This window comes from Fulmarus glacialis, unplaced genomic scaffold (assembly GCF_000690835.1).
Source record: "Fulmarus glacialis isolate BGI_N327 unplaced genomic scaffold, ASM69083v1 scaffold21230, whole genome shotgun sequence".
Classification (NCBI taxonomy): domain Eukaryota; kingdom Metazoa; phylum Chordata; class Aves; order Procellariiformes; family Procellariidae; genus Fulmarus; species Fulmarus glacialis.
In genome coordinates this window covers 12,036-24,282 of record NW_009187391.1, presented here as the reverse complement: position 1 = coordinate 24,282, position 12,247 = coordinate 12,036, and the positions used below count along the sequence as shown (strand labels likewise).

Sequence of the window (12,247 nt, the reverse complement as noted above, 5' to 3'; positions counted from 1 at the left end):
TCAGAAAGTCCACTGTATTCACCAGCACAGTACCTGAATACATCTTCCCTTCTCCCTCTCCCACTTGAAGTTTCATGCAGTGTTTTTCCCCCAACATGTAATTATGAAACACTTCACGTTACTCTGTGTCCCAAACTGAAGGTATTAACTCCCAGTGAAAGGAAAAAAGCTGTTACTCTAGGGCCAGTCTGTCACCGATACAACACTTTCTTTGGTTATGTCTGATCTTCAGTGAAAGCCGGCAGCCTCCATAAGTAAAAATGTTACCTCTGAGTGACTGTGGTTTGTAAGTCAGCTCTGCATGGGGGTATTTTAGCAGTATCCATAGAAAGATGAATAAGTCACCCCTGCAGCTGGGAAACCTCTCCCATTCCCCAATTTGACTGATATGTCATTTTCCAGCAGACACCTTCCTAGTGAGCACATAACTGCTTGACCTGCACGGGAGTCAGAGGCGAGTGCGATTCTCGCAGCCGTCATCGGTGGACTGCACCGGCACTGTTTCTTGTGAGGCAGCTATGCCCACCCCGTTGTGCACAGCATGGCTATGATTCAGACGTTCTTCCTGGCCTTTTGTGGTGCCACTGTTAGGAACCAATGTCTGTTTCTTCTGCACCTGCTCCAATATCTGCAGCACCTGGAATTAGTAAACACAGCTGTGAGCGGGTTTGTAATTAGAGGAAAGCACTAATTTCTTCTCCAGCTATTGAAATAATGCCCTATTCTCTTTCTGAGGGAAGACCTTATCACACTCTACAACTACCTGAAAGGGGTTGTAGCGAGGTGGGGGTTGGTCTCTTCTCCCAAGTAACAAGCGATAGGATGAGAGGAAATGGCCTCAGGTTGTGCCAGGGGAGGTTTAGACTGGACATTAGGAAAAATTTCTTTTCTGAAAGAGTGGCCAAGCCTTGGAACAGGCTGCCCAGGGAAGTGGTGGAGTCACCATCCCTGGAAGTATTTAAAAGACGTGTAGATGAGGTGCTTAGGGACATGGTTTAGTGGGCATGGGGGTGTTGGGTTGACGGTTGGACTTGATGATCTTAGAGGTCTTTTCCAACCTTAATGATTCTATGATTTAAGCTACGTGTCTGGGCTCAGCCTTGGGATTACGCTAAACGCTTCTGGCTGCTCAGAGGTCTCTGGGACAGGTGTAAATGGAGAGCCTGCCCCATGGAGGTCCATGACTTTGGATCTCAGAGCTCTTTCCATGAACGAATCAGTCTCACCTAGCACATCCCCCAGCAACGTGCTTAGCACAGAGAAGTGCAATGATGGTCTGGAGGCAGGATCAGGATGCGGGCAACATGGAACTTTGTTTTTCTGCCCTTTCACACCACCCTATGATAACTCCCCATGCCATCACAGATTTCTTCACCTCCTTATGGGACTAGGAAACCCCCAGTCTGAAACCCACTTAATGGAGATGGAGAAAGGGAGCAGAAATAAAACAAAGATTAATTTTACCTGAGACTTGGGGATGATACCGACTCTGAAGAATCCTATGTTTCCACTGTCGATTTTGGTGCAGTCCACAACGGTGGAGGCAATGTTCTCTGGAGAAGGCCCATCACAAAGAACTGCATCCACCTGAAGAGCCACAGATGTTCACACCAAGTTCCCCTCAAGCACTTGGGAAAAGAGAGGGTGGTTTCCCCCTCTCAACAGCAGGTAATTATTATCAAAGGCAACTGCTCCTTCCTACCCCACTGTATTGACACTTAACTAAGGGCTGAATTTGGAAGGAATGAACTTAATAAAAGCAAAGAGAGAGAGAGCTCTATGGGATGTAAGTCAGCAGTACAGCAAAGGCAGGCTTACATCAGCTGAGGAGCTTTAAAGAACTCCCATCCACAAAGCAAATGTGTAGAAAATGAGATTTTTGAGGAGTTATAGGCGGAAGATTTGTACCACCTTTTGTTTAAAACTACCCTCACACAAGCTGCCACGAATATACAAAATACAGTACACTCAGGATTTAGCAGTGAAATGAAAGACAGCCATTTGAATGGCCATGACCATTGTATTTCCAGAACTTATGAAAGTTCTAAAAGCCAGGAATTTTTTAGAGCTTTGGCACCAGTTTTAGACCAGCTTCAGCTTTAGATGGGAATCCCCTGTGTTCCAACAGCTCAATGCCAGCTGGAGCCCTGGCGCATTCAGCCATCAGTGGTTTTATTGCTTGTAGGCAAAGAAGCATTTTTTTGTTGCTCATATCATTCTTTGTTGGAAGATGAACTAACTCACATTGCCAAGGCATAACTATACTGTATAAATTAGAAGAATTTTGGTTTCCCATCAGGTTCTGTACTTTACACTGTTCTTTCACTACGACACCAACATGAGGAGTGTCCATGAGATGTTTTTAATGAGATGCTTTCCCAGATTCTTGATATCATCTATTGATTTGCCTACTGGAAACAAAGTGGTTGTGTTCTTCCATCCCCACATCTTTTGGGACCAGCCGGAATGAAAAGACATGGAGCCCCAATTACCTTATCTCCCAGCTTGGCATACACCTGGTTGTGGTGTGTTGTGTCTGCCTCTCCCGTTGGGTTAGCTGATGTGACCACAATGGGGCCAACCTGGTGACAGAAAAATGGGAATAAAAGCTCTGTTTGCTGTGTAAAACAGATGACTTGAATTCTGAAGTTCACTCGTGAGTCTCTGTGACTCTAAAAAGAACTGTGTGACTCATCCAGGTAGAGACATCTACTTCGTAGGCAACTACAGTCCCACCAAACTCTCCCGTTGGGTTAGCTGATGTGACCACAATGGGGCCAACCTGGTGACAGAAAAATGGGAATAAAAGCTCTGTTTGCTGTGTAAAACAGATGACTTGAATTCTGAAGTTCACTCGTGAGTCTCTGTGACTCTAAAAAGAACTGTGTGACTCATCCAGGTAGAGACATCTACTTCGTAGGCAACTACAGTCCCACCAAATCTATGCACGAGTCACTAACACCCTTGCTGAACTGGGGTTTACGGATGTCGATCAGGAAAGAGCATTTTGTTTTCCAGCAATAGCAATTGCCAAAGACCTACAATGTCTGTCCTAGAAATGAGCAGAACATGCAGGGTATCACAGTTCCTCTCACCACATTCCGGACCTTCTGAAGTTATTCTGGCTTTAGATAAGCCCGAGCTTGCAACAGAAGTGTTCTATGTAGGAAATCAGACAAAGTGTCTGTTAATTACATCTTTTCTGGCTTTCTGACCTGGTGGTTTTTCCTTTTACCCTTTCTTCTGCAATAAAATCAGGTACCAGCTGCCTGCATACCCCACCCCTTCTTAATGATATTTTTCTTGCGGGAGTTACTCATTTTAGCACTTTTCACTCCCCAAACCTGTCTGAACATGCTAGGATCCTCACTTAATTGAGAAAAGAAACAAGAGAGGAGAAGTGACATGCCAAGAGGGCTGGCAGAGTGCTCCAGCCTCTCACTATCCTCCTCTCCTGCAGCAGGCCAGAGGACCTGGGTGCTAGTGACTGACACCAAGCCAGCTCCCCAGACAGTGGAATGGCAAGGTCTGGTCACCTGTGCTGCTGGGATGAGTGTGCTCTGGCCACTCACCAAGTCGATGAGGTGTGTGGTGACAGAGCAGTCGGGGATGCGGATGGCGATGCTCTGAGGGGTACCGACGTATTTAGCGGAGTCCTTCATTCCCAGGAAGTCCACCCATTCACCTGCACAAGGAGGAGTCACACAGCACTTACGGAATGGCAAGGTCTGGTCACCTGTGCTGCTGGGATGAGTGTGCTCTGGCCACTCACCAAGTCGATGAGGTGTGTGGTGACAGAGCAGTCGGGGATGCGGATGGCGATGCTCTGAGGGGTACCGACGTATTTAGCGGAGTCCTTCATTCCCAGGAAGTCCACCCATTCACCTGCACAAGGAGGAGTCACAAAGCACTTATGGATGTACATTAGTCCAAACACAATGATCTTACCAGAAATATCGCCATGGACCATGTGGCGTTGCAGGGATGCATGACTTAAAGTTGGAGTTTCAAAGCCAAAGCTGCCCAGAGAGCTTGGAAGCAACGGCATTTCCTCACCTCTGGGAACCACCAAGCTAATAGGAGATGGCCAGGCAGCCTCCATGAAGTCCCAGAGGAGGGGAGAGAACAAATGCTTTGCAGGTTCCAGTTGCTTTAGGCTAGAAATCCAGAGTGACATGGGGCGATCCTGAGCCTGGTGCTTGGACCTGGGAAGGAGGCAAGAAAAGTGAGCCTGGATGTAAGATGGGGATTTAATTTCAAGCTGAAAAGGAAATTGTGATGGTGAGGCCTAGAGTTAAGACAAGGTGTGTAGGCTCTGTGCCAGGTCACCAGTCTGTAGTACTGTCATCATTCAACAGATGACCTGACAGGAAGGGACATTAATGACTTTGCCTACTCCAAATCAAGGTTTTAGCTTCTAGCGTAGTGATGGGCAGAAGTCGCAATTGCCCAAGCTCTGAGGAAACCCCACCAATATGAGGGGTCCCAGCTGCCTACGAAAGTAGAGCTAGAGATTTGTTAAACACGAGAGGGATTTTGGTTGTGATGATATGTACCTACAAATATGTACAATAATCCCCTGGCCCATTTGCCACTTCTTTGTGTTTCCTTGTGATATCCAAGCTATCTGGCTCCATCACCTGCCAGGAGCCTTCAATATCCTAGAAGACAATTCCAGCTCAACTGCCTCCTTTCCTCATTCGGATCTTATCCGCCAGGCTCATCACCTTATTGCTCCCATGAAGGCTAAGCTATGTGTCTCATTGCTGCTAATGGTTGCTGTAGCCAGTACTCAGTAGCAGCTATAAGTCCTAGAGGCTTCTTTAGACTAGCCAAGGAAGCCCTCACTGGGACAGCAAGACAAATACTTACTGGTGAGCTTTCTCCACAGCATCAGGCCGATTACAGGCTGCCACAAGCACATACACAGTATCCGTGGGGATGCCGCAAGTCCCTCCATTCTTCAGGATATCTGTTGGCAGGTGAACAGGGCAGAATCCCTTCAGTGACTAGAAGTGAGGGGCTGTAATTCACGGAAGAGCTGTCACAGACAAAACAGCCAATTCGGTGCTCTCATCTCCTTTTCCCAACTAACAAACCATTTCCTCTGACAGTGCATTTTCTAGCATTCATCGAAGAGGAGATCTGGCATTTAGGGGAGTTTTGGGCCACGTTCATCAGGGCCAGAAGTCATTCAGCCCTGTGCAGAGAGCAAGCACCACGCATTTGCCTTGCTTTCTCTGTACAAAGCTTTCAGTGGTAGCCCCACCCTGGAGGATTCATGTATCTCAGATTGGAGGAGCAGACAGGGGTATGATACAGGAGAGATGGCAGCAAATTCATTTTTTTTAGCTCCTATCAAGGAATTGGTCCTATTTCCCCCATAGTGTAATTAGCTTCTAGTGACTCTTGTAACTTGGCCCACTTTGTCAAAATGTCATCAGATCATCATGGTTTCCACATCTGGATTGGAAAATTGTTCTTTTAATAATGTGCTGCTACAAAACCTCCCAGAATTTACCCTCCACCCCCACATTATGCCCTATGTATTTCCCTTACCTGCAATTCTCTTGACTGAGGAAGCTTTCCTGGCAGGCAGGTGAAGGCACTTGGTCATTCCTCCCCCCACACCACTAAGGTGCACAATGGGCCTACCCATTGGTAAGCAGGAACCCTCAAAGGTGCTGTTGAAAAGGGCAGACAGGAAGCAGTAAAAGCTGACCAGACCAAAGATGAGAGTGGCAGCAATGTCATAACCAGCTGGAAGAGCATGGATGGCATCCAGCAAGAAGCTGACAGCGATGAGCAAGAAAGTGAGGGAGTAAAAGAACCAGGCAATGTTTAAGAAGAGTGTGCAGAAGACAATGAAGCCATTGAAGAGCATGAACGCAATGATGCCTACCGCTGCATGGAAGCTTCTGGTAGTGCCATAGAGGCCACCATATCTTGTCAAGCCCCAGATGATCCACATGACAGCATAGAGAATGAAGGCACTGCTCTCCAAGGTTTTACCCCGGGCAAAGGCCACTGAGCCGCCTAGAAGCTTGAGGATCCCACCGGCTACCACTACCCATGGAATTACAACAGTAGCAAGTGGAGCCTGGGGGTCCCCTGTCATTGTTATAGCAAAAGAAGCAAGGACACTGCATGCATAGCCAAGTACTTCTGCATCTGCATACTTGGAATACCCTAGGTAGGGAGCGTGAAGGTCTGCCCCTTCACGAAGCTTCAGAAAACTGCTGCGAGCAAGTAGTGCCTTCACTGCACCCTTCCCTGTTGGGATCTTGGCACTTGCTTTCACATTGTACAGGTGAATTAGAGTCATCAAGGCTGAGGACACAAAGATGGCCACATCCACGCCTTGGGGTCCACCTTCAAAAAATCCCTTGGGACGGCAAGCTAATGCAATGCAGTAGGCCACATAAAACAGCAAATACAGGCCATCCACTGGGCTCTTAAGAGTGAGAAAAAGAGCCAAGACCGCAAAAAGAATTGAGAAAACCACCAGGAATGGAGTGGAAAGATGGCTCCTCTGGTTGCCAGACTGGGTACAGAAGGCAATAGCCTCCAGCAAATTTCAGGATGGAAGTGAAACCAAAGAATGTAGCCATTAGCACATCCATTGCACGGTATGATAAAATGCAGATGCCAATCTGGTAGATCCCAGCTGCCCACAGCCAGGGCACCTGGCCGATAAATAGTTTGCCAGTGACACCCAGGAGCCTACAGCCAAAGACACTGGCAGACAGCATGTTCAGGATCAGACCTGTGACTGCAAAATGATTCATGCCACCACTGGTGGATTGGATCTGGTCACGGGTCTTTTTCTTGGCCAGATCTGTGCCAGGGAGGGCAATTTTCTCTTTGGTTAGGAAATAGAGGATCCTTCCCAGAGCAAAATAACCACCAACCAAGCAGACAATCATATAATTGCAAGCCACAGCAGAGGAACCAAAAGTTGTGCTATAACACATGGCAACTTCATGAGCACTGGCAAGTGAGACAGCAGAAGCAATCATAGCTAGGATGACCTCTCTGCAAAGGAAGCCCACCACTGCAATAATAAGTAGTGCCAAAGTAAATGTGACCAGGCCAGGCACCAGGGCATTGCGGAAATCACCAGTGTCATTCAAAACTCCTTGCCCTCCCAGGATGAAGACCACTCCATAGCCACACCAGAACACTGAGATGGTCAGGCAGAGAGACAAGAACAGGGAGGCATCTCTTAGGCTTCTCCGAATTCCTGTGAAACAAATGACAATGGGGACAGAACTGTGATTTCGAGACAATAGGTTACAGAAAGCAGTAGTTAGGACAGGTAGCTGTGCTATAGGCACATGGTGTGTTGGAAGTGTGACCACTATGCTAGAATGGAGCTGCACAGGTCCTGCATGATGCTAGACAGAGCTATCATGAGTGTGGGTAGGTCTGCACCATGCCCCATTACACTGTGTAGACATGACCGTAAAGACTCCATCAGCACAACACTTTGTGCTCATCAGAATGCCTGAGGTGAGCTGAGAGTACGTGGGTTCCTTCAACTAAGCACTGTACCGGGCCTGGCATGCAGTTTGCCCTAATGAGGTCGAGGTTCAACAAGCCATTGTCTTATCTTCCTCATGATGCCTACAAGACTCAATATATTAATGCAAATCAAGTCCTGACACCTCTTTCTTTTGAGGTCGTTTAGTGGTTTGTTTTGTTCCTGCTGTAAGCTGTCAGGTCCAATGTTTGAACCACAAGTGTCATACAACCTGCTGGATCCCCCAAAATAATTGGGCCTTCTCAGAAGACAGAAGCACAGCAATTGCAAAACTCATTCCTTCTCAAGAACTATCCTGTTTGGCATCCTGATCCCCAAAATGACAAGGAACTTGATTTAAAATGTTTCAAGTTGAATGGAACCCACGTACTACCCCCAAACAATACCACAAAATACCTTATTTTTACTGCTATGCTGTGAGGATACTGATCAGCACGGACAGACCTGAAAGCTTCCTTCCAAGCTGGAGCTTTGTAATGGACCTACGCTTCATTTCTTCCTCAAACTGATACAGCTTTGTGAGCCAGACTCAAGTTGGGAAGGGAAGCAAGAGCTCTGCTGAATGAGTCCCCAAGCTACAGAGGACTGTATTCACACAAGTATGCGTCTCTTGGAACAAGGGAGCACAGAAATTCCTGCCATTGGTTGGAGGCTGTTGATTGCCACCAACTGTGAAACATCACCTGCCCAGTGGTCCATTCCATATAGTCCCACCAAGACAGATGCTTCTAAGTGCTTTCTCCTAATGCTTTGTGCCACCACTGACTGAGAGAAGAGGTGGACATCTGTTTTATGGGTTAAAATATGTAGTATCTCTCCCAAGCTGTCTGCTTTGTAGAGGAAAAAATACCAGCATCTAATCTTAGGTTTTCATGTCCTCATTGCTCTGAGTTAAAAAGGAGAAATAACTCAGCATTCATTCTAAAAAGTGTGGACTTTGTTATAGCCAGTGATTTTTTCTCTCAGGTAAGTAATCTCTTGGCATTTACACATTGACATGCCATTTCAATCCATGGATGCCTACAGTACTCTGAGAAAGTCTGGGAACCTTTTTTAGAGAAATCATGTATTCAGTCTGTTAAAACTGTCAAAGATCCTGGTAAAGCATTTGTTCAAAACTAACCTTGATTTCTTTGGTTGCCTATATAGGAAAAATTTGCTGTGCTGACATACTCCTCTAGAATAAATCAGTGGTTTGGCAAGGCTGCCAAAGGTTTGTATAAATCTGTTGGCAAACAGAACAAATACATGCAAAGCTGTAGAAGAGGGAGGCCCTGAAGCTGGCCATCCTCCGAGTCTTACCTGCATACGCCAAAAGAGACGATAAAATCAACAGAAGGACTCCTAGAGCTGTGCTGGGGATCAGAGGGGCTGCTCTGGGTAAACTGTAGAAATGCACTGCCAGTAAGAGTGATCCTGTGTGTGAGAAGGGAGGTGGAAAAAAAGAAAGAGCTTGTAAACTTTGCCCAAAAACCCAGGAGAGAACCAGAGTGGCAAGAGCAGGGAATAGAGAAAAAATAACAGTACAAAATCTGCAAAAAATGAAATCTAAGAAGCTGGGGGGGGTCTTGTAACTTGGTTTGTGTCCAAGGTCTCACCTCTTTCTGGGTTCCTAGTTTTAAGAAACTTGAACTTAATCATGTTTGAAAGTGCTCCCCCGTTGTCAGATAAAGGTAAAAATCAGCTCTCCAATTCCAATTACAAAAAAGGCAGACAGACGCACGCACACTCTACGGATGATCACATAAGCCTTGTGCCTACAGAAAACTAGCCTAAAAATGAAAAGGGGCAGCACTCAGAAAGATGAAATGCAAAGAAGGAGCAAATGAAAGGGAGTGAACACAGAAAACAGCTGCAGGGAAAGCAGCTACAAAAGGAAAAGAGAGAAGGTGCATCCAAATAAAGATCGTTTATGGAAATGACTACCAAAAAGTTTTGATTTGCTTCCCACCCAGGAAAGTTCAGGCCAGCACTTTAAAGCCAAGACAAATATTTTGTTGGCTGCTGAAATAGGCACAGGGATCTCTGGATCTAAAAGCTTTACCCAGGCAAGAGAAGATTCAGAAAAAACAAACTCTTTAGCCCCCTTTGAAAAGGGGATTGTCCGTGAAAGCTAGTCCCAACCCCATCTTCCCATGCCAAGAAGACTCGATCCCTACCTGCGGAAATGCCCAAGAGCCCTATGGAGGAATGCAGTGACTCAGCTTTTCTGTCTGCCATCGCAGAGTCCGCTGAAGACCCAGATGAGGGCTGAAATGCTGCCTCTCTTTCCTCCCTAGCTCTTTATAACCAAAGCAACTCCGCTGGCCTGCGTTCCTCCCTGCTCTCCACCCCTACATCTTCTGTTAGTGTTCCCTTCTGCATGCGGGAGGAAATGCAAACTTGCTGCAATAAATTTCAGTCTGTGAGTCAGCATGGACTGCTGGTAGCTCCCTCCAGGGGCCTGTTAATTTTACTGTTGATTAACCCTTGTTAAAAAAGGCACCTGAAAAATAACGCTGAGGGTTTATTACTATTACTGCCTTTTTGCTACTGCCAGTGAGGAAATTACACTGGTTAAAATTAAGGTTTTTTAAAGAATCCATCTTGCTGGAGCAAACAAGTACTTTGCAAGCCCAGGAGCTCCTTGGGGACCAGTAATTTCTCCTAACATTGGCCATGGTCCTGCTGTTTGTCCCTGTCACAGCTATGAATGCCTGGCACTGCTGTCCTGTGCTGGGCAAACCGAGGGCAGATTCACTGCCATTCCCTTAAAGGTGATTTTCTGTTCCTGTGTCATTCCACATCTATCTAATCCAGCCTCTCTGCGCACACTCACAGGGAACTCCTCCGAAGTGGTTTTCATGAGGGAGGTGTCAATGCAAACATGCAGTCTGGAGACCATCAGTGAGCATAAATCTAGAGGAGCCGTGCTGGCTTCCCAGGAGAACTGTGCAGGCAGTGAGTGAGTATCAGTCATTGCCACGATCGCTGCTGTATCCCGAAGGCGACATGAAGGACCTATTCACAGCTTCCTACTGCTTCCCATGGAGAATACAAGATCAGGGCATAAAGGTCTTCACCAGTGGAGGAGAGAGGCTGCAGAAAGCAGTGGACACTGGCCTCGGGATCATGTTGGGTCACACGTCAAGTGGGAATTAGGCAGAGAACTATTCTGTGAGAGCTAACAGAGCTTTGATGGAAAACAGGGGCAACATTGCCTGCACGTATGTACATTCCTCCATTGTTTTGTTTGTGTGCAATGGAGCAGTGTTCCAGGGCCTATTCCCATGAAGGACTCAGCTCCTGTTCCCATCAGGCCCCGTTAAAGCAAATTCCACTCTCAGCCTCTTGACGAAATAAAAGATGCGGAACAGTGTAAAGAGCTTCACACTAATATTACTGGGCTGGTCAAGGATGACTCTGCAGAGGCCCTACAGCAGCAAGCTGTGATGTTCCTCTTGGCAGATCCTGCTCTATGTTCCCCTATAAGTCATGCTCCACAGCCAGGGCTGGAGGACAGAAAGCTGTTGGAAATGGGACTTAGAGCTGCACAGACTCAAAGACAGGTCTCCAGGATCATCCAAGAGGCACTGGATCTGTAGCAGCATCCAGAACAACCCCAGACTGTCGGGGTCCACACATAATGTCAAAGGCTCTCTGAGCCACGTGGAGCACGATGGCATGCTTCCATTGCGCAGCTGGATCCCTATAATGGCTCCCAAACTTTCCTGGTTTCTTCAGTGCTTTGGAGGACAGTAATCTTTAACTGTGTTCACCCTTCAAGAAGAGCTTTGAGGCAACAGGGTTCCTTCACACTCATCTTCCCTAGAATATTAATCCAGATTAAAGCAAGGTATTAACATTAAAGCCCAATGCCTCTACCATAATAAATGTGTGCAGACATTCCCACACAGAATGGAATAACTCAGCTGAAAAGTACTATATATCAAGAAAATGTTCATTGCAGATAGATCTTTAGGTTCAATATGTCTATTGAGATAGATCTTATTACATGAGGAAGCAAGCACTGGAACAAGCCTGGTTTGTCCAGTTACACCTAACCAATTATATCAGTAAGGGGAACCAGCCCAGTCAGTTTGAAGCAGGCAGAGCTAAAGGATGTGGTTTGCAGCAAGCAGTAAGTTTGTTTAAATCATCAGCCTCTGGCTATCTTTGTTCCATCATTAACAGGACTGCTCTCTAACCAGATGAAGGGGGGAGAAACTATCTGTTCAAGTTGCAGCATGATTCAGCTGTTTTTTCATGCAAGAGGAAATAATACATTTCTAAACCACAGTTAGAATACCTTAGCTACCAAAACAAACAACAGTGACAAGGCTTTGAGTTTTCCACACATATCTCACAGTTTAATTCCTGTTCTGGGTAGTAAAAGTAACTGAAAGGAAAAGCCTGTGTTAGATTAGCTGGACTGCAAGTCCTTTCTCATGTGCCTTTTGTTCCTGCTTGTACAGGTAGCAGCTAGGAGTTTGTGATGCCCGATTTCACTAGTTTTAAGAGATGCGTACCATAAATGAAATCATGTGCATTAGCAATGAGTATCTTCCTCATGCCTGCTACGATTAACGAACTTGCCAAAACACTATTTCATTATCACAGGATGTATTTCATGTTTCTTCCAAATATGATAGAGACCCAAGGAAAATTTGTCATAAATAACACCTGAAAAGCATTCTTCAGCCATGTCGCATGAAGTTTTTTGTT

General features: G+C 46.2%; 1 protein-coding gene across 1 annotated transcript; it reads right to left on the bottom strand.

The window, feature by feature from the left end:
• Positions 1-448: 448 nt before the first annotated feature.
• Positions 449-9,763, bottom strand: LOC104074812. Its single transcript, XM_009575085.1, is given in 10 exon segments — positions 449-637; positions 1,465-1,587; positions 2,493-2,582; positions 3,773-3,885; positions 4,057-4,205; positions 4,873-4,972; positions 5,560-6,518; positions 6,520-7,243; positions 8,846-8,959; positions 9,703-9,763. Coding segments are annotated over 10 exon segments (2,622 nt in total).
• Positions 9,764-12,247: the final 2,484 nt, after the last annotated feature.